The 22,837-nt window shown below is 47.8% G+C and overlaps 1 protein-coding gene across 2 annotated transcripts; it reads right to left on the reverse strand.

The window, feature by feature from the left end:
- Positions 1–942: 942 nt before the first annotated feature.
- On the reverse strand, positions 943–21,782 carry TBCB (tubulin folding cofactor B). 2 transcript variants are annotated; one of them, XM_056539558.1, is made up of 6 exons: positions 21,759–21,782; positions 16,675–16,818; positions 16,432–16,528; positions 13,024–13,215; positions 5,201–5,273; positions 943–1,884 (listed from the first exon to the last, which is right to left on the reverse strand). In XM_056539558.1, exons 2-6 carry the CDS (start codon positions 16,777–16,779, stop codon positions 1,767–1,769), a joined length of 585 nt encoding a protein of 194 aa, XP_056395533.1. In that variant the 5' UTR covers positions 16,780–16,818; positions 21,759–21,782; the 3' UTR covers positions 943–1,766. The 2 variants fall into 2 exon arrangements, with proteins under 2 accessions (XP_056395533.1, XP_056395532.1); XM_056539557.1 differs by lacking the exon at positions 21,759–21,782 and adding an exon at positions 18,836–19,006.
- Positions 21,783–22,837: the final 1,055 nt, after the last annotated feature.

Genomic DNA, 22,837 nt, shown 5'->3' on the forward strand with positions numbered 1-22,837 from the left:
TGCTGTACGGGCGCGTCCCTCCAGGGCTCAGTGTATATAATAGGAGTACTCTGTATGTCATCAATGTGGTGACCATCTATGGTGTGCACGGTGCTGCTTGGTTATCACTAAAGAGAATATATCCTGCCATACAGTCACATGTAACATAGTGAGTCTGAAGACCATATATAAGAGCGATATGAGGAGTAACCCACATGTGTATTGGAGGAATATTCATGTGTCATGCTTTGTTTAATATTTTGTTATCAAGTGATGTAACTTTGTTTCCTTTTTCTTATGATTTTATTGTAAATACACTAAAATTTTTTTTAAATAAAAAGAAGGGGGCATTGTTAGTAATGAGGGTGTATTGCTAGTAATGGTGGTGTTAGTAATGGGGGGGTATTGTATTTAGTTATGGGGGAGGTTAGTAATTGGGGGATGTTAGTAATGGGGTGTATGGTTAGTAATGGGGGTATTAGTAATGGGGTGGTATGGTTAGAAATTGGGGGGGGAGGTTAGTAATGGTGGGTATTGCATTGTTAGTAAAGGTATTTCTAGTAATGGGGGGGGGTTAGGGTTAGTTATGGGGGTATTGTATTTAGTAATGGGGGGAGGTTAGTAATGGGGGGAGGTTAGTAATGGTGTTAGTAATGGGGGGTATGGCTAGTAATAGGGGGGTATTGCATTGTTAGTAATGGGGGGCGGTTAGTAATGGGGGGGTATTGCTAGTAATACCCCCCTTCTATAGACTTGAATTGAGGGGGCATGGCCGTGACATCAAGAGCCTCCGGCGCTGCACCAGACGCTCTAAACGAACACCGGGTGCAGCAAGGGATAGGGGATAAGATGTCTAGGGACGGGCGTAGCTTATCTATAAAAGCTACAATATAGAGAGAATAAAAGCTGCCATTGACTTGCATATAATTTTACAACACTTCATTGAATGAAAAACAAAACAAAAACAAATCAGCTTGGTTTATTTAACTGCCTCAAGATTCACAGACGGTTTTAAGAAAGCAACTTAGCTTTGTACCGCAGGGCAATGGTAAAACAAGCATTGCTGGTGCATATAAAACAAAGATGTAAGACCTAAAATTAGGCTAGGAAAAAAAAAAGTGATGTGTAAAAGATGGCGGAGAGCAGGAACGTGCAGGTGAGAAATCCCCAATAACTTGCTATAAAGAAAATAAATTATTCAAACACATACTATACACTTGGTCACAGAAAGACAACATGACTGTCCGAACAATGTGAGAAGTCACATGGAAGTTATATACAGTAACGTCTGTAAAGGTCCACACTTTGTGATTCCATCTGCGGTCATTCCTTTTCAGGAGCTAATATAAAGTATCTGAGATTCCATCGTAAAACTTCAGAAGCAAAGCTTAGGGTCTGGTAATAGTAGGCAGCAACAGGGCCAAGGAGTCTTCCATTTCAAGCTGCAAACCGTCCTGCTTGGCAGAGGGTCTATGAAGATTTTAGGTATATTAACTCCCAATTCTCTAGATAAACCAATTACAGCCAACGTGGAGGGAGCCGTTCGTTTCCTATGTGTTCCTTTCTTGCCATGTAGATCAGTATTATTAGGGGTTCCGGAATACTAGCGAAAGCTTATTGAAAAATGTTATTGAAAAAAAATTCAGGCCTCTGCTTAATGCTTAGAAAAAGAAGAATGATAAAAATCTATGAGAGTCACAATGTTATTACACTACATGGAACATGCTGTTGAAGCTTGGAGTCTGAACATTGAGGAGGCACCGAAAACTTGAAGTGGCGATGGGTTGTCACATTTCATCATCTAGACCGTAATCTTCTTCCGGGAAGTCACCAACCACCACAAACTGGGGTTTGACAAATGCGCCATATTTTGGGGAACACGTGAAATAACGCTGTCCCTCAACGCTGAACACAAAAGATTTAAAAAAAATTATATTAAAAAAAGTTAAATAAAAGTAGTAATATAAACTTTACTGCTGTACATACTGTTAGGGCACATATACACACACAAAGGATAGGGGGGATAAGATGTCTGCACGTTGTGGGACCCCCGCGATCTCTGTGCAGCACCTGGCGTTCGTTTAGAACGCTGGGTGCGGGTGTCGTGACGTCACAGCCACGCCCCTTGTGACGTCACACAACACCCCCTCAATGCAAGTCTAAGGGAGGGGGCGTGGCACATTGAGAGGGGGTGACATCACAAGGGGCGTGGCTGTGACGTCACGACCCCAGCTGCCTGCTCCAAGCGATCGGAACAAAATGTTCCAAACGCTGGGGCAGCAGACTACCCCTTTAAGGGGACCTCACTGCAGATAATTCACCAACATCCTTGTTACATAACCTAACATTTCTTCTCCAATGCACATTACCTGCTACCTTGAAGATTTTTGAAGGAGTTATCCTGCACTACAAAAACTGAGCTAATTTCTTTAAAACACCCACAAGATGTGTCTGCAGTTTGGGTGCTGTTTTGCAGCTCAGTTCCATTAAAGGAGTACTGCAGCCTTAGACAACTTATCCCCTAGGGGATAAGTGTCTGATCGCTGGGGGGGTCCGAACAATGGGATCCCCCCCCCCCTCAATCTCCTGTACAGGGCCACAGCTTTGCAACAGCTCTCCCCATGCAGGAGGTGTGTTGACCGCAGCATGATGCCGCAGCTGACACGTCCCTCCATGTATCTCTATGGGAGAGGCGGAGATTCAGCATTCGCGCATCCTCCCATAGAGCTGAATGGAGGGGCATAAGCCTCACACAGAGCTGCAGCAGTTCCAGGTCCCCGTACAGGAGATCGTGGGAGTCCCAGTGGTGGGACCCCCGTGATCAGACACTTATCCCCTATCCAGCATGCAGTACTCCTTTAAAGTAAAATGGAGCCAAGCTGTAATACCACACCCAACCTGTGAACAGGTGTGGTGCTGTTTTTCTATTGCTGGATAAACTCTTTAAAGGGGTACTCCGCTGCTCAGCGTTTGGAACAAACAGTTCAGACCGTTTGAGTCGGGAGCTTGTGACGTCAGAGCCCTGCCCCCTCAATGCAAGTCTATGGGAGGGGGCGTGACAGCTGTCATGCCCCCTCCCATAGACTTGCATTGAGGGGGCGTGGTATGATGTCTTGAGGGGTTGGGGCTATGAAGTCACAAGCTCCCGGCTCCAGCGTTCGGAACAGTTCGTTCCAAACGCTGAGCAGTGGAGTACCCCTTTAAGGATCAATGAACTCTTTGATAATTAAAGAATATCTATCACTTAAAAGATAAACCAGTATAGGTCCGAGTGCTGGGACAATGATTGCTAAAGCAGGCAGAAGCACTTAGCGGAGTGCCATGCTACTGATTCTCAGCAGATTTATAAGGCGGTTATAGAATTTCTTTGAATCCTTATATTGCTCATGCCACTGTCCAAGCAGAAATAAGTCAGCACAGCGCTCAGCTTCTACCCACTTGTTAAGCAATTGGTGGGGCTCTTAGCACCTGGATCCGCAGCAATTAAAACTGCTGTCATGCGTCATTATGACAGATTGTTTTTTAAAGTCATAGGTGCCCTTTAATTTGCTAAAATAAAAATGCTCCGGCATCCATGCCGACATATTGACCATTCATCAGTAAAGAGTAGGGAGGTTATCACACAAGTTCAAAGGTTGCCAGGTTCTACTTAAATGGCAGGTTCGGTTTACATCCAACGTGTATGGCCAGCTTTACACGGCAGAATTTCACAGGAATATTCCACTCGTAAATTCTGCCACAGCAAAGTCCCATGGATTTCAATGTGATTCTGCTGCACTGCGAATACAGAGGAATTTGCCGTGTAAAACCTGAATCCAGCATTCACATAAAGAATAGACATGTCTATTCATTCTGCAGATTCTGCTCGGAAATGCATTGGCATCTATGGAGATGGTGCATTTCAGAGCGGTCCTAGCACCTGCCAGAACATTCAAATGTGCAGAATGTCTGCCCATATTTTCCGGGTAGAAATACGTGGATAGATTCCTCTTAAGAAGGCGCTGGTACCCAGGGATGAAGTTATCTCCATCCCTGGGTACCAGCGCCTTCTTAAGAGGAATCTATCCACGTATTTCTTCCCATTGCTTATTACCGGACTGACGGACGTCAAACCGGGTGGTTCCTCGTGGCAGCGGTTTCCCTTGATTTCCACGCTACTATAGGTGTTGTGCTCTAAGCGCAACATCTAGGGGTAAGAACCCATCTTTACGTTACACCTTCATTTATCATCAAACGGTCCTCACTAGGGGCGCACCTCTTGTTGTTTTTTCTCGTTTTTATATTAGTCATATTTTCCGGGTGGACAGTCAACCCATTTTTGCCCATGTGAACATAGCCTTAAGCCGTTGTGTATCTGAATTACTCCGTGGCACCGCCGCATGAGTAAATACATCTGATGCTACCCTATCAAAAGGTGATTAAAACAAAAATAAATCGAGGTAGAAAAGCAAAAATGTAGGATATAGGGCTGTACATGAAAAAATGAAAATAAAGATATCACAAAAACAAGTAATATGAAAAAGAGGCTATTTGCTCTCAACTATTACAAAACCGTCTGGCTGCTGGCATTGCACAATAGAGATAAGACATACCTCCAGGTTTGGGTTCTCTTAATAGAACTGAAATACAAAAAAACTCTTAAAGCGGACCAGTAAGAAGCTAAACAGGGCTAGATACGGATTCTCATTAGGATTTATTAAGGAACACATTTTAATTTTTCTATATTCATGGTCTTTTTCTTAATATCTAAGTGAGGCTAAAGTGCCCGTGGGGTGTACCCCAGCATGGCAAGGGCCTAGGGCTAACCCAGCCATCTCTTCATCAAAACACCGTTCAGCTGCTGACAGGACTCCTTTGAAAAATGATTTTTTAGGACTTTTAAAGTGAAGACTAAGACTAGGCCAGGCACAGGACTACATCTCCCATGAATTATGCTCTTACAGCCAAAATGCTGCCAAAACATTATGGGAGGTGTAGTCCAGAACATCTGCAAAGCAGAAGGTTGCCTATGCCTAGACCAGGCCATCAATATTTGATCAGTGGGGTGCTAAGACCTGCCACCCTTGCCGATCAGCTGTTCAGCAGAGGCAATGGAACCTGTTTCACACTGAAGGGAGCGGGAGGCCTCCATCCATTGTGTATTGGCCGTGTCGGGTTACCACAGCTCAGCTCAATGGGAGTCCACTCTGCTCAGCTTGTCTGAAGAAGAAGTTCTACTCACCTTCCATCATGTTTTCCTAGAGGTTCATCATATTTTACGCCAACCCAGATTCCAGGTTTAAAGTCTGTTGAACCTAAAAGATATAAACACCAATGTTAGATGCAGAAGTGCACATTTTTTATCCTTCACAATACATTGTGTTATACAAAAAAAAAAAAAATTATTTTTATTTTTTTTAAAGCAGATGTCTGAATTCATACCCCCTATTAGGATATATGGACATCATAGAGAGCCATCTAGGACTTGATCTGTCCTTGCATTACATTACTGAATGGACAGTAATTAAAAGTTAAAAATTTCCAATGCAATCTATAGCTTAGATGACTCCTATCTTAGGGCTGGGCGGTATGAGCAAAAACATGTATCACAGTATTTTTTTTTAAATGATGGCGGTTTCACGGTATTTAACGGTATTCCCCCCTGCCCCCCATGTGACCTGGACGCCGCTTCTCTCCCAACACCAACAGCTGCACTGTCCCCACATCATGTCACCCGCGTGCGCTCCTCTGCTCATCCTCCTACGAGTTGCGGGCCGCAGCGCTAGAAATCTGTACTACAAATAACCTTTCCCAGGCTGCAAAAATAAACAAAATAAACTTTAACCTGCCTACGTTCCCCCGTTGCTCTGCTACCGTCTTCACTGTCCTGCGCTGTGGTCCTCTTGCAGTTTCCTTGGGACGGGAAAGTCACAGAGCCGCCAGCATATCATCGGCCGGGACGGGACATCACTGCGGCCGGTGATAGGCTAACGGCTCTGTGACGTTCCCATCCCCAGGACCGCAGCGGAGGGACCATGTCGGAAGGTAAATTAAAGTTTGTTTTGTTTATTTTTGCAGCATTATTTGTAGTACAGATTTCTAGCGCCAGCGGCACGCAAATCGTATGAGGATGAGCATAGGAGCGCACACCGGTGACATGATGTGGGGACAGATTATCTGCGCTGATAATTCGGGGGGGGGGGGGGGGGCGGGGGGAATCAAATATGATTAGTTCCCCGATGTGGGGACAGAGCGCTGAGGCTGATAATTCACTCATTCGAGGGGGGGGGGGGGGGGGGGGGGAGATGAGGGGTCCAACCAGTATTGCGGTATGGGCAAAATGAATATCGTGAGGGAAAAAAAATAAAATAAAATACGCTATTCGGTATGAACCGGTATACCGCCAAGCCCTATCCTATCTTACAATCTCCTGAATTTGTTCCCAGTACTTCTAAAGGCCAGTTACTTTGATGGCACTACAAGCCTTCTCCCCAAAAAAATAAGCTGTGTGCGTTGGGTTGTGACTAGAGACAAGTGTCTGAACACCAATAACATTATGACAGGGACTGAATCATGTTAGACAACCCCTTCAAGATGATTGTTCCATGGCTGCAGTAAAAAGTAGATTAATGCTTACCGTAAAATCTCTGAGGATCCATCGGGGGGGACACAAAGACCGCGGGTATATGCTGCTGCCACTAGGAGGCTGACACTAAGCATTCAAAAAGAAAGTCGTTTCCTCCTGGCATGATATACCCCACCCACAGACTCTAACAGACTCTAAGCTAATCAGTTTAGTCCCAAAAGCAGTAGGAGAGGACCAACAGGGGGAAAAAAAATAAATAAATAAATGCCACTGTCCGAGGGAACCAGACAAAAAAAAATAAATAAATAAATAAAAAAATAAAAAAATTATCGAACCAACCCCCAGACAGACATCCAAACCAAAGGCACCAGAACAAATGGGTGGGTGCTGTGTCCCCCAATGGATCCTCCGAGAAAGATTTTATGGTAAGCATAAAAAAAAAATCTACTTTTTTCTGTCGGCTCCATTGGGAGACACACAGACCGTGGGACGTACCAAAGCAGTCCCTGAGGTGAGAGAAAACACCTTGCGACGCAAGCCGGCATCAGCAGACGCAAAAGTGTGCACCTGGTAAAATTTTGTAAAAGTGTGCAAGGAGGACCAAGTGGGCGCCTTGCAGACTTGCAAGGCCGAAGCCCTATTGAAAAGAGCCCAGGAGGCCCCAATGGAGCGACTGGAATGAACTGTGACCTGGAAAGGCGGAGTCTTCCCTTTGCAGCGGTTCACCACAAAATGGGCACCTTCGAAACTAGAAGTCCCTTACGACGACCCTCCGGAAGCACAAAGGAGTCACACTGACGGAACGGAGAAGTGACCGAAAGGTAGATCCGAACAGCCTGAACAACGTCAAGACAATGAAGCAAGCGCTCCCTAGGAGAGGGGGCTGGACAAAAAGATGGGAAGACGATATCCTCATTCAGGTGAAAAGAAGAGACCTTAGGTAAAAAGGTGGGGTTTGGTCAAAAGACGACCTTGTCCTGATGCAGAACCAGAAAGGGAACGGCAGGAGAGAGCTGCCAACTCAGAAACCCTCCGTATGTAAGTGACGGCAATAAGGAAAGCCACCTTCCAGGAAAGGAGGCGAAGGGAGATGTCTTGGAGAAGTTTAAAACAGAGCCCCTTGTAATGCACCGACAACCAGATTCAGATCCCACGGAGGAGTAGTGCATCTTTATGGCGGAGCCGCATGAGCTACGCCCTGCAGAAAAGTGCGGATGTGAGGATCAGACGCCAGGGGGCGCTGAAAGAGAAGAGACGACACCTGACCCTTAAAGGAGTAGTCCAGTGGTGAACAACTTATCCCCTATCCTAAGGATAGGGGATAAGTTGCAGATCGCGGGGGGTCCGACCGCTGGGGCCCCCCGCGATCTCCCGTACGGGGCCCCGATAGCCCGCGCAAAGGGGGCGTGTCAACCACCACACGAAGCAGCGGCCGACACGCCCCCTCAATAAAACTCTATGGCAGAGTCGGAGCGCTGCCTTCGGCAATCTCCGGCTCTGCCATGGCGATGTATTGAGGGGGCGTGTCGGCCGCCGCTTCGTGCGGTGGTCGACACCGGCTATCTGGCCAGAGCCTGGCCCCCATACAGAGAGATCGCGGGGGGCCCCAGCGGTCGGACCCCCCGCGATCTCAAACTTACTCCTTAGGATAGGGGATAAGTTTTTCACCACTGGACTACCCCTTTAAGAGAACGGAGACCCAAGCATTGCTCCAGTCCAGACTGTAAAAAGTAAAGAAGGCACGGAAGAGAAAAAACGACTGGTGAGAAGGAGTGAGACTCACACTATCGAAAGTAAGACCACCAAGTACGGTGATAAATCTTAAGAGGAAGGCTTATGAGCCCTGATCATTGTAGAGATCACCTGGGGAGAGAACCCCCTGGCCTTTAGAAAGGCGGTTTCAACTGCCATGCCGTCAAATGCAGAGACAGTAAATTAGTGTGGCAATGGGGACCCTGAGAGAACAGGCTGGGACAAACTGGGAGGCACAGTGGTACGTTGGCTACTAGGCGAACAACGTCGGCGTACCACATGCATCTGGGCCAGTCCGGAGCCACGAGAATGGCGGAGACACCCTCCGCTTTGAGCTGCCTCAGGACCCTGGGAAGGAGAGTAAGAGAAGGGATAGGGGAGGACAAAGTGAGACCAGAAGCACATTGGGGGCAAGAGGATCGCGGGACTTTGCGACGAAGCAAGGAACTTTATGGTTGTGGCGAGATGTGAAGAGGTCCACGCCCAGGGTCCCACAGAGGTTGCAAATTTCCGCAAACACCTCCGGATGAAGAGACCACTTGCCGGGGCTGGCAGAGGAGCGGCTGAGGAAGTCCTCCTCCAAATTGTCCAACCCCGGGATGTGAATCGTCGAGACGGAGGGAACTTTGAGTTCCACCAAGAGCAGGATCTTTGAGACCTTGGTAATTGCCGCAGGGCTGCGAGTGCTGCCCTGGCAATTGACATATGCCAGTCGAGGAGTTGTCTGACTGGACACGAACAGGTCGGTCCTGGAGAAGTCGCTCCCAATGGAGGAGGGTAAAGGTAAATTGCCCGGAGTTCCAGAACGTTGATGGGGAGGAGAGCTTCCTGAGAGGACCAACGGCCCTAGGCGGTCTGATCCCGGAAGACTATTCCCCCCCCCCAACCGCTGAGACTGGCGTCAGTCGTGATGACATGCCAGTGAAGTCCCTGCCGAAGAAGAGGAGACTGGAGTCACCACAGGAGGGACTGGCGAATCCTGGGGGAAAGAAGAATCCTGCAATCGAGGGAAAGTGGAGACAGTTGAAGAGGGCGGCAATGAAACCACTGGGCAAAGGGGACTTCTTCCGTGGCTGCCACCATCCGACCCAGGACTTCCATACAGAACCGAATGGAAACTGGAACAGGACGACGGAGAAGACGAACACCTGTTGACAGAGCGGCACTTGTCAAGCGGGAGCCATACCCGGGCAGCCGCCGTATTGAACTGGAGTCCCAAGAAGATCAGAGACTGGGTGGGAGTCTGGTTAGATTTTTCCTGGATGATCACCCAGCCGAAACAAGACAAGGTCTGTAGAGTGAGAAGGAGACTCTCCTGAATATGGTCCCAGGTTGGAGCCTTGATAAGGAGGTCATCCAGGTAAGGTATCACAGACACTCCCCAGGCTCAAAAGGATGGCGATCACCGCCGCCAGGACCTTGGAAAGTCCCCTGGGGCCGTGGCCAGACCAAACCGAGGGGCCACAAACTGAAAATGGCCCTCCAGGACGGCGAAGCGGAGATACCGCTGATGAGCTAGAAAAATTGGGATGTGAAGGTGCGCATCCCGGATATCCACAGATGAAAAACTCTTTGATCCATGGACGCCACCACAGACCAGAGTGACTATGAGGAAATGATGCAGGAGTAGGTGGCGGTTGAGGAGCTTCAGATACAGGATCGGTCGGAAAGAGCCCCCTTTTTTTGGAAACAACGAAAAGATTTGAGTAGAACCCTGTAAAGTGCTTCTCGGGAGAAACTGGGACAATCACTCCCTAAGAGAGAAGGGTCTGAAGTGCGACCCGAAAGGACACCTCCAAGGAAGGAAAACTTGGGAAGGAAGCAAACTCTCCGATAGCCATCGGAAACGACATCTTGGACTCAAGAGTCCTGCACATGAGCCAGCCAAACATCCTGAAATAGGGACAAACGACCTCCCACTTGAAAATAACTCCCGGCTGGGGGCGTCCCTTCAAGCGGAGGGAGGCTTACGGGTGCCTGACTTGGCTGCAAAGCCGCCTGAACGGTTATCCGACTTGAAGGAAGGATCCGGCCTGGCTGCGCAACCCGAGCCAAAGGACCTAAAAGGAGGTTGACTTCGGACAGGAGTTGGCACGACGGGATTTGTTCTGCAGTAGTAAGGAGCTCTTCCCTCCAGTAGCCTCAGAGATAATCTTGTCCAGGTGTTTTCCAAAGAGCCGGGTCCTGGAGAAAGGAAGTTCCGTGAGAGACTTCTTAGAAGCGGCATCGGCGTCCCAGGCCTTCAGCCACATGGAGCGACGAATAGCCACCAGGTTACCAGTAGCAAAAGCCATACAATGGGCGGACTGCAAGGAAGCAGAGCACAAGATATCACCAGCGTTGGAAAGTTGAAATGCAAGATCCGCCAAATCTTTTGAAAAGGCCTGGTGGAGCTGGGAAGCCCAAACAGACAGGGCTTTGGACACCCAAGCAGAAGCGAAAGCAAGGATGAACCCACCGCTTCAAAGGCGAATTTGGCCAGATTCTCAATCCTCTTCTCTGCCGGATTCTGACAAGGAGGCCGCATCTGCCAATGGCAGAGTAGTCGATTTAGACAGACGGGAAACCAGAGGATCCACAGCAGGTGGCAACATCCATTTGGCAATCAAGTCCTGGGCAAACAGAAACTGCGCCTGAACCTTCTTAGTCCCTTGGAAGCGTTTGTCTGGATGCTTCCATGCCGCTTCCAGTTCCAAGGTGTCAAATTCAGCATGAGAGCGGTGGAAGGAAACTTCTGGAGCTGGGTCCGAAGTTCCGGGATCCTCCAGGTGAAAGGTGTCCCTGATGGCTGACACCAAGCTGTGCACTATTTCGGACACACTGGTTCGGTCCTCTGAACCAGAGGCCGAACCTGATGCCTCATCTTCCAACTCCCCAGGAGAAAGGGAGCGGGTGGAACGAGCCCTAGATGAAGGCGCAGCAGACCTGGCACAGAGCAGGAGATCGTGAACAGCGACCAGGAGAGCGGCCCCTAGATCAGTGGCACTGCCAGTGTGTCGGGGAGGAGGAGCGAGACCCATGGGGAGAGCCAGAGGAGAACACCTTAGGGCGCTTTTGAGATCGCCCGAAGCAAGGATAAGGAGAAGAAGAACGAACCTCTCTGGAGGGCGGGTGCAAGGAAGATCTCTCCAATACAGTCCCCACAGAACGGAAAACCCATGCCAGGTCGGTAGTCTACTGGGATAGGGAGGAAACTAATTCTGGGGGGGGGGGGGTGGGAAGCAGAGCCCGCATGCTCCGGGGGGAACATCCTGGGAGGAAGTGCCAGGAGCCCGCAGTGGTGCAGGCAGGACAGGTGGATAAGGGAGACTAAAGGGGAATTGCTAAGATAAGGGGGACTGCAGAGCTGCAGATCCCTGGAAGAATGCACCCGAGTGCCGAGTAGCTCTGGGTCTGTAGGCGGGGTATATCCTGCCAGGAGGGGCAGACATTCTTTTTGTTGCCTAGTGTCAGCAGCATATGCCCCATGGTCTTTGTGTCCCCCAATAGAGCCGACCGAGAAATTTCTGATTATACGGATTTAACATTTACAAAGAATCTGCTTTAAAAAATTAAAGGGGTTATCAAGTACACTAGTCGTTCAACTTTCAAGGGCTTCAAGATACAATATTTCCACCAATGGTCTTTTCTGGACCCTTGGAACTTCAAACCAGACTCAACATTCAATGCTACAGACAGTCCAGATCTGTGAAATGTGTCAATGGCTGGAAGAACTGTCCAATCAGAATGAACATTTCACTGGTAAATCCTCTGTATTACTGAAATAAGTGAAGGACCTGACTGGTGTCTGGTAGCGCCTCCCCACAGTACAGTGAGGCATTACATGTTCTGTACTACTATTTACTTGTGCCAGGGTTAGCTGCTCCTTTGGACACCAGGTGAGGGCGGCTCCATGTTACTTTTTTAGGACATTGTGTACTGTACAGGACCCTGAAGAAGCTCCTGTCCTCTACATAGACAGTGATTTACAGCTCCCAGCAGCTTGTTCTTAATTGTTTTTATAAGGAATTTCTTTATCTGGATTAGTTATCTACTTATTTCTCTTTAATTCTTACTCTTTCCTATTTTTGGATGACATTGTGGAACTTTTATACCAATTACCAGGTTTCCATAGTTCTGGTCTCATACTGTGGCTTCAACATCCAATATTAATTGATTCCAGAATGACTATTGTAAGATAGTAATAAAAAGAAAACATAGATTATTTCTTCCATAAACAGCACCAACCATGTCCTCAGGTTGTGTGTGGTATTACAACTTGGCTCCATTGACTTCAATTGAATTGACCTGCAAAATCAGACACAACCTGAGCACAAATGCGGTGCAGTGTTTTGTTTTTTCCCCAGAGATCAGTTGTTTTTCCACTACAGTGAAACTGTCATAGTGAAAAGTCTCCAATGCCAATGAAGCTTATCCTACTAAAAATGAATTTCCTACACAGCACTAAAACCTAATCAATAGGAATGCTTGGGAAATACACAATTTTCACATTAGCAGGAGGGCGACTACTGAGTCACTCAATCACTAGTGTCCTATGTGCTTGGTCATGTAACATCCAACAGGATGAGGTCATCTTTTCAGTGGATTACTGCATCAACTTTCAATCAGATGCAATAGACGATCTGCTCTTCCATTAATTAAATGGACATATGTAACACATAAGCTGCCATCTAGGACACCGAAAACAAACAGCTTTAAGAAAGTGATCAGCCAATACTGGGACTTACCCACATACATGACGGTGCCTCGTTTATTGGGCTGCCCTACCACCCGCACCTCACATCGAGACCCGGGGGTGATTGGCTCTGCTGCCAGCCTCTCCTCCTCCAGTTTGCGCTCATGCTCTGCAGCCTTTTGAGCAGCTTCTTCTTCATTGAATTTCCCCACCTTATTCTTCTTTAGGAAGGAGCGTACAGAGTCTGCAGAGAGCATTAAAATGTAAAAACACAATAAAGTTATTTTTTATTAATAAATAGATTCTATGCAACCTGCCCTTTGACATCAATAATTGACAGAGCAGGAAGCTGCTACAAACAGAATAATTTGCATACCTACCATGCTGAAATAGAAAAAAAAATAAAGATTATTATAGAAATATAGGAAAAGAATGACGGTGCTCAAAGTTACAATATAATATCTCAAGTATGTGTTTATTAAAAATAATATAAAAATACATCAAATATATATGTCTGAAAAGACACAGGGCCCTTGTGGCTGACCTCTAGCTATATAAAAACAACAGTCAGCCTATCATCGGCCGCAGTGATGTTCCGCCTCGGACGGTGATGTGTTGCGCACACTGTCATGTAAGAAGCTGGCCGGCTTCTTACATGACAGTGCACTCAACCTATCACCGGCTGAGGCGGAACATCACTGCGGCCGATGATAGGCTGACGGCTCTCCAACGTTCCCGTCTCCAGGAAGCAGGTCCGGACCAACGGGGGAACGTAGGAAGGTGCGTTAAAGTTTATTTTGTTTATCTTTTGCAGCCTGGGTATAGGGATACAGCATACAGTATAGAGTTCCATAGCCTGCACGCTGCTGCAGAAGATCAGTGTTGGCAAGATACAACTTACACAGCCCGTGACATCGGAGTTGCACTGTCAACTCCAGGAGCTGCAGGATCGCACCGCACTGATCCACACTCCCGTGATCGATGGGATAGGTGAGAGGTGGACAGCACCGCCGCACTATATACTGTGACATTACTTCTAACTTGCTGAATATTCCTATCAATTGCCGGAGCAAGCGCATTATCAAATTCCTTGCTGGAATTATCACTATTCATCTTGCGAGGACATTAGAATGTATAATCACCTGAAAGTGTAAAACATTTATGTGCACGGACTACAAGTGGCACAATGCCCTACTAACTTTAATATTGGATTATTTTATTCTTTTGCACTTGATTTCAGCAGTAGCTCCCACAGCACTATGGGGGAGATTTATCAAAACCTGTGTAGAGGAAAAGTCAACCAGTTGCCCATAGCAACCAATTAGATTTCTTCTTAAATTTTTCAGAGGCCCTTTTAAAAATGAAAGAAGCGATCTGATTGGTTGCTATGGGCAACTGGTCAACTTTCCCTCTGCAAAGGTTTTGATGAATCTCCCCCCCATATCTTTTACCTATCTCCCATTATTAGTATCATTATTTCATGTTTCAATTGTTATTTTTATACAGCTAGAGGTGGCTTTTCAGAGGGCTATATATTTTATGTATTTTATATTGTTATTTTTAATAAACACATACTTGAGATATTATATCCATGTTAGTGCTGGGCGGTATACCGATTCATAACGAATACCGAAAGGTTTGTCCTGCACAATATGAATTTTTCCCATACCGCAATACCGATTGGGCCCCTCCCCCTCGGAAATAAATGAATTATCAACCCAGCGCTGCGCTGTCCCCACATCGAGGAACTAATCATATTTGACCCGCAAGCGCTGCCCTCCTCGTCCTCCTGTTTGTTGCGGGCTGCCGGCACCGGAACGCTATACTGTACGCTGTATCCCTATGCCCGGGCTGCAAAAGATAAACAAAATAAACTTAAGCACACCTTCCTACGTTCCCCCGTTGGTCCGGACCTGCTTCCTGGGGACGGGAACGTCGGAGAGCCGTCAGCCTATCACCGGCCGCAGTGATGTTCCGCCTCGGCCGGTGATAGGCTGAGCCCACTGTCATGTAAGAAGCCGGCCGGCAGAACAGCGCTTGCGGGTCACATGATTTGGGGGGGGGAAAGGCAGGAGAGAGAGAAATACTGTTATATACCATGGAACCGCCATAAGTTACAGGAATACCGTGATACACAAATTTGGTCATACCGCCCAGCTCTAATCCATGTCACTTTGAGCACCGTCATTCTTTTCCTAAATTTACATTATTTATTCTACACCAAGGGTATATGTGTTTAGATGGGTTTTGCTCAGTTTTTGGTATCAAAGGCTAGGTGAGCGCCTTCCATTTCTTTTGCATTATTATAGAAATAAACTTTAAAAGGGTTTTCCCCACCTCATAAGGTGATGACACATGATCAGGGTATAATAGTGGGGGCGCAACCTCTGCATTCTGCTGCACAGCTGGGTGGTTGTCAGTGCTGTGCCAAGAAGAAACTGAGAAGGGAATGCAGTGTAACACCAGCACGGTGTCATTTTTATTCTCCAGATTGGTGGAAGCCCCCGACTGATCATAAAGTGATGGCATAGCCTAGCAATATGCCATCATATGATGAGATAGTAATAATCCTTTAACTTCAGCTGTGACATTTAACTGTATAATAACTTCACAGCTAATAGGAAGGCAAAAGAGCGCTCAATGTCAGAAGACACAGGTTTGTACTACTGAATTTCCCTTTCGACATGGGGGGGTAAAGTGGCCATCGAAGGTGATTACTCTGCTGGGACTTTTTTTTTTTTTGCAAAAGTTAAAAGGGGTACTCCGCCCCTAGACGTCTTATCCCCTATCCAAAAGGACAGGAGGTAAGAGGTCCTGCCGCTGGGGACCCCTGCAATCTTGGCTGCGGCCCCCCAGACATCCGATGCAGGGAGTGAACTTCGCTCTGTGGTGGATGACTGGCAATGCGGGTCAGAGACTCGTGACGTCACGGCCACGCCCCCTCAATGCAAGTCTATAGGAGGGGGCGTGACGGCCTCCGACCTGCATCGCCAGTCATCCAGCGGGGAACGAAGTGCAAATTTCTAAATTACTTCTATTAAAAAAAAAAACTTTACCCTTCCAGTACTTATTAGCTGCTATATATGACAAAGGAAATGTTTTCCTTTTGGAATTTAGTTTTTGTCTTGCCCACAGTGCTCTCTGCTGACACCTGATGCCTGTATCAGGAACTGTCCAGGAGAAAATCCCCATAGCTCTGGACAGTTCCTGACACTGACAGAGGTGTCAGCAGAGAGCACTGTGGACAAGACAACATACAGCTGCTAATAAGTACTGAAAGGATTAAGATTTTTAAATAGAAGTAATTTGTTTAACATTCTGGCACCAGTTCATTAAAGAATAAAAAAATAAATAAATAAAGGTTTCCACTGGAGTACCCAGGGCATACATGTCTTATGGGTTAAGTTGGTGAATAAACAATTCCATCACTAAGTATAACGAATACTCTGGAAGTACCTACCTGTTCTTTTCTCATAGGCTTCCTGTGATATCTCATATTTCTCCACTCTAGACAGGTCTTCGTACTCTCCAGCCTTGGCACCGCTCTTATCTATCACCTGAAAGTCAAAATATCTATCGTCAATAAACATTCTCCTCCATATTAGAAGTTCAATAATATTGCATTCTCCCCCCCCCCCCCCCCCAAACACACACACACACACACACACACACACAACCACCACGAGAATTATAGGTTACTAACGTGTATCCTGCAGCCGTCATCCACGGGGTAGGAGCCCAGCAGTGCATCATCCTGATCCAAGTTCTGGATAAATGTGTTTTCTGTGCTGAATAACTGCAGGTCCATACATGATGCAGGAGACCCGACCACCAGCTCCAACTTACACTGAAAAAAAAAAAATTAAATATAATATAATATAATTATATATATATATATATATATATATATATATATATATGCAAATTTGAGTGGCCGTATTAGTCCAGTGACAGAGGTTACATCTCACAACGGGCTGTCGTGATGTCATGGCCACGCCCCTTCAATGCAAGTCTATGGGAGGGGGAATGGCAGCTCAAATATACTTGCATTGAGGGGGCGTGGCCATGACGTCACAACCCCCCGCAGCCCTCCCACAGACTTGCATTAAAAAAGTAGTCCAGTGCTGAAAAACGTATCCCCTATCCTAAGGACAGGGGATAAGTGAGATCGCGGGGGGTCCGACCGCTGGGGTCCCCCACGATCTCTCTGTATGGGCCTCGGCTCGCTGGCCAGGTAGCGCATGTTGACCACCGCACGAATCGGCAGCCGACACGCCCCCTCACTACATCGCTATGGCAGAGCAGGGGGTTGTCAAAGGCAGCGCTCCAGCTCTGCCATAGAGTTGTATTGAGGGGGCGTGTCAGCCGCTGCTTCGTGCAGGTGGTCAACACACCCCCCCTTCCCGTGGGCTGTCGGGGCCCTGTACAGGAGATCATGGGGGTCCAAACAGTCGGACCCCTCGCGATCTTAAACTGAGCCCCCATCCTTAGGATAGGGGATAAGTTTTTCACCACTGGACTACCCCTTTAAGGGGCTTGAGGGAGTGTGGCCATTAAGTCACAACCCTGCCAGCCCGCACCCAGCGTTCGGAACAAAATGTTTCAAATGCTGGGGTAGTGGAGTACCCCTTTTAAACACATATTCCATTATATCAGTTTTCCAGCAACAGAAAACACTGAGATATGTCTAAGGGGTTTGAACTCTATTGCCTCTTCCATTGTGGTACAAGACCAAAGACTTAAAGGGGTAGTCCAGTGGTGAAAAACTTATCCCCTATCCTAAGGATAGGGGATAAGTTTGAGATCGCGGGGGTCCGACCGCTGGGGCCCCCCGCGATCTCTCTGTACGGGGCCCCGGCTCTCCGCCGAGATAGCGGGTGTCGACCCCCGCACGAGGCGGCGGCCGACACGCCCCCTCAATACATCTCAATGGCAGAGCCGGAGATTGCCGAAGGCAGCGCTTCGGCTCTGCCATAGAGTTGTATTGAGGGGGCGTCGGCCGCGGCTTCGTGCAGAGGTCGACACGCCCCCTTCCCGCGGGCTGTCGGGGCTCCATACAGGAGATCGCGGGGGGCCCCAGGGGTCGGACCCCCCGCGATCTGCAACTTATCCCCTATCCTTAAGATAGGGGATAAGTTGGAAACCACTGAGTCACCACTGGACTACTCCTTTAAAGGGGTACTCCAGTTTAGAAAACTGTATCCCCTATCCCAGTGGTCTTCAAACTGTGGCCCTCCAGATGTTGCAAAACTACAATTCCCAGCATGCCCGGACAGCCGTTGGCTGTCCGGGCATGCTGGGAGTTGTAGTTTTGCAACATCTGGAGGGCCACAGTTTGAAGACCGCTGTCCTATCCCAAGGATAGGGGATAAGTGTCTGATCTCAGGGGGTTCAACCGCTGTGATCTCCTGCCCGGCACCCTGACTGTACTCTTACAGAGCCCCCATGGAGTCAGCACGCGCCCTCCATTCATCTCTATGGGAGAGCCGGAGATACACGAGTACAGCGCTTTGGCTCTCCCATAGAGATGTATGGAGGGCGCGTGCACAAGGATAGTGAGGGCACCGGGCAGGAGATCATCCCGGTCAGTGCATTTTTTTTATTTTTATTTTATTTTTTTGCACCAGGTTAATCTCTAGTTATGAAGATTAAGCATCTATACCAGGGTTTCCCAACCCGTGTTCCTGCAGCTGTTGCAAAATGACAACTCCCAGCATGCCCGGCTGTCTGGAGGAACAAAGGTTAGGAAACACTAATATAGATCTCCACACACCGCCATTCAGGACTCCTAGAGACGCCACTCCCACAGATGTCGCATGTGTCTCTCTCTCTGCGCCACCATTTTTTTTTTTTCCCCTCCAAACCTTAAACTCTGCCAAGGTAAGCCCTCTGTCCAGCCTCTTCTCCGCCGTGAACGTGTTGAGGCTGCTGCTGATCAATACGGTCACCACCGGCGACGAGCTAACGATAAGGGAACTCATGACTGTGACGAGGCTGCCGCTACCGCTGCACCAAATCCCTAGTATGAACTAGACAAAACGGGGCAGCCAATCACAGGGCGCGCCGCCTCCTCTGCGGCCAATAACAACGCTCGTTTTAGTTTCGCCGCAGCCAATAAGAAGCGCGGTCAGGCTTCATCATTATAGCCAATCAAGTTTGAGGCTTTTAGACAAGGTCCCGGCCTCGCCCTTTAGATGAACCAATGAGAATACGCGCTGGGACTGACAGCTCGTCACTAGGCCAATGGGGTTGCCAATGCCGCCCTACCGGCAGCCAATTACAAGAGAGGGGCGGGTACCTTAGGTACTGGAACGCAACGTGTGAGACGCAAGCATGACGCTGGGATGGGTGCTACTGCGTCGCTGCACATAGCAACTAATTAACCCCTTCATGACGCAGTCAGCCTTTAATAGCCAGAACTCTTTCAATTTTCCACGTACAGACCCGCTTGTTTTTATGCACCACGAATTGTAGTTTATATTGTCATTACTCATTGTACCGCCCCAAATTTTTTGGCAGAAAAAAATTATTTTTGGGGAAAAATATATATATTACGTTATGGGTGTTTGTACGCAGTGTGCTTTATGGTAAAAATTTGACTATTTTTATTCAGTGGCTCAACACAATTACAATAACGATTACCCAATTTATATAGGTTTTGTTTTATTTTACTTCCTTAAAAATAAAATTATAATTATATGTTTTTGGAAGAAAATGAGTATTCTTAAAATTGTCCTTTTCTGTCTTTTATAACACTTTTATTTTTCTGTATATGGGGCTCTATGAAGGCTCATTTCTTCCCCCGCCATCTGTAGTTTTATCGGTACCATTTTTGTTTTTATGGGACTTTTTAATAATTCGTTTTATTAATCTTTATCTGAAAAATGTGACAAAAAAAAATCAGCAATTCTGGATGCTGTTCACTAGAGATGAGCGAACTTACAGTAAATTCGATTCGTCACGAACTTCTCGGATCGGCAATTGATGACTTTTCCTGCATAAATTAGTTCAGCTTTCCGGTGCTCCCGTGGGCTGGAAAAGGTGGATACAGTCCTAGGAGACTCTTTCCTAGGACTGTATCCACCTTTTCCAGCCCACCGGAGCACCTGAAAGCTGAACTAATTTATGCAGGAAAAGTCATCAACTGCCGAGCCGAGAAGTTCGTGACAAATCGAATTTACTGTAAGTTCGCTCATCTCTACTGTTCACCATGTGGTTTTTATTAACATATTATATTTTGTTAGTTTGGGCATTTACACACGTGACGATGCCAAATTAGTTTTAATTTAGTTTACCGTATATACTCGAGTATAAGCCGACCCGAATATAAGCCGAGGCCCCTAATTTCACCCCAAAAACCCAGGAAAAGTTATTGACTCGACTATAAGCCTAGGCTGGGAAATACATCATCCCCCCATGTAATCATCCAGACCCCCGTCATCATTACCCCCCCCCCCCTTCATCATCACCGCCTGTCAATCTCTTCATCAGTGGTCTTCAACCTGCGGACCTCCAGATGTTGCAAAACTACAACTCTACAACTGCGGCCTTCATCATCATCCAGCCCCCCCCCCCTTTTTTTGTTTTGTACTCACCTCCCCCCGCGGGAAGTTAGGGTGAGCTGGTCCGGGCCATCTATGCTGCAGGGACCGTCCGGTGGGGATTGTTAGTCGTTGCGCCTGTCCATTTTCACCGGGGGGCCCTCTTCTCCGTGCTTCGGGCCCGGACTAGTGACGTTGCCTTGATGACGACGCACACGGACGTTAATGCGCATCGTCCCTGAGCGTCGTTGTCAAGGCAACGTCACTAGTCCGGGCCCGAAGCGCGGAGAAGAGGGCCCCCCGGTGAAAATGGACATGCGCAACGACTAACAATCCCCACCGGACGGTCCCTGCAGCATAGATGGCCCGGACCAGCTCACTCTAACTTCAAGCCGAGGGAGGGTGAGTACAAAACAAAAGGGGGGGGGGCTGGATGATGATGAAGGCCGCAGTGGTCTTCAACCTGCGGACCTCCAGAGGTTTCAGAACTACACCCAGCATGCCCGGACAGCCAATGGCAGAATTTGAAGCTGTGGATTTCATGCTGCAGAAACTAAATGACCAAATACAGCAGAAAATTTGCAGCTTCAAATCCTGAGCATCAAAAATGCGCAGGATGCTGTACGTGAATAGACCCTTGAAGTTTTTGTTTTTATCGAGAAATGTCACTGTAGGGTAGGGTCACGCATAGCGTATACGCAGCGTATTTTACGGTGTGCAAAATCTGCTGCGCAGCAGGAAATACGCTACGTATTGTCCATTGAGCAGACACACAGGGCAACCCTGTGTGTGTTGTAAGGTTTGGAGGTGGGGTCAGTGCGCCGAAGGATAGCCCTGTGTGTTTGCTCAAAGGAGAATATGCAGCGGATTTTCTGCTATGCAGCAGATTTCGTGCTCTCCTCGCTGCCTTTTCCGTGAAGCTGTAGGGGATTGTAAGTCTACGGAGATTGTCTCTTGCAGTGAGACAAACATTGCAGCAATCCTGGGAAAGAAACACTATTTAACTATTGGTAAAGATCTGAACATCCAGGTACTGACCGATTAAAACTTTTGACGTGTCTCCAGGACCCCCTGCTCCCCCCAAAAAATAACATATATTCTGGGAGCTGGCTCAAAAATGTTTGCATAGAATAAGAATTTTTTTTTTTTTTTTTTTTGCACAATTTTTTTGAGATCTGGCAAAAATATATTGTTCCAGATCATTGTACCTTACGCAGTTTTCTTAAAAAACCAAAAAAAAACTCACCTTTGAACCATGTCTGTACAGTGCTGCGGATTAAGTTTGTGCTGTAAAACGATACGCAATCAATAATCTGCTGGGATCTGCAATGCAGGTTTGGAAGACTGCAGCGTTGGTTAGTGACTGCTAGGTGGCAGCAGTCAGCTGAATACTGAATTGAAAGAGATAGCGTAAACTTTATGGAGATCCTTACTCCCCAAACATACTGGATTGCTGTTGGCGGATCTTATGTGCATGGGGTGGGAGTGGGGTGTAGTTTCTGTCTCTCAATTTTTCTGTATTGGGGATACAGTGGTCCCTCAACATACGATGGTAATCCGTTCCAAACGGACCATCGTTTGTTGAAACCATCGTATGTTGAAGGATCCGTAAAGTAAAGTATAGGACAGTGGTCTTCAACCTGCGGACCTCCAGATGTTGCAAAACTACAACACCCAGCATGCCGGACAGCCGTTGGCTGTCCGGGCATGCTGGGAGTTGTAGTTTTGCAACATCTGGAGGTCCGCAGGTTGAAGACCACTGGTATTGGAGGTTATACTCATGTGTCCCCGCCGCTCCGGACCGTCACCGCTCGTCACCGCTGCCCTGGATGTCGCCTTCCCTAGCTGTCGCCGCCTCCCCGGGGTGTCCCCGATGCTCCGGCAAGGCCTCTGCTTCCCCGGCATCCTCGCTCTCCGTCGCCGCCATTACGTCGTTACGCGCGCCGCTCCTATTGGATGACGGGACGGCGTGCGCAGTGACGTGATGACGACGATGGAGAGCGCCGACGATGCAGGGGATCCTGAAGAGGACGTGCCGGAGCCCCAAGGACAGGTAAGTGATCATCACTGGACCACACGGGGCACCGTAAACGGCTATCCGGTGGCAGCTGAAGCAGTCTGTGCTGCCGGATAGCCGTTTATGCGATGGCCCCGACATACAAAAGCATCGTATGTTGATGCTGCCTTCACCATGTGATGGTCTCTGAGAGTGATCGTATGCTGAAATGATCGTATGTCGGGGCCATTGTAGGTCAGGGGGTCACTGCATATGACTAGCCTGTCCCATGAACCACCAAGCCCTATAACCTCCACAGTGTTAAAGGG

This window comes from Hyla sarda, chromosome 9 (assembly GCF_029499605.1).
Source record: "Hyla sarda isolate aHylSar1 chromosome 9, aHylSar1.hap1, whole genome shotgun sequence".
Lineage (NCBI taxonomy): Eukaryota > Metazoa > Chordata > Amphibia > Anura > Hylidae > Hyla > Hyla sarda.

What these genes read in the sequence shown, in the direction of transcription:
- TBCB (XM_056539557.1), bottom strand. Translation starts at nt 18,952, where the DNA reads ATGAGTTCCCTTATCGTTAGCTCGTCGCCGGTGGTGACCGTATTGATC. An exon ending in TTACCTTGGCAGAGTTTAAG is followed by an intron (nt 16,819 to 18,835) that starts GTTTGGAGGGGA and finishes TTTTTTTTTCAG; the next exon opens with TGTAAGTTGGAGCTGGTGGT. An exon ending in AGGCACCGTCATGTATGTGG is followed by an intron (nt 5,274 to 13,023) that starts GTAAGTCCCAGT and finishes TATATCTTTTAG; the next exon opens with GTTCAACAGACTTTAAACCT.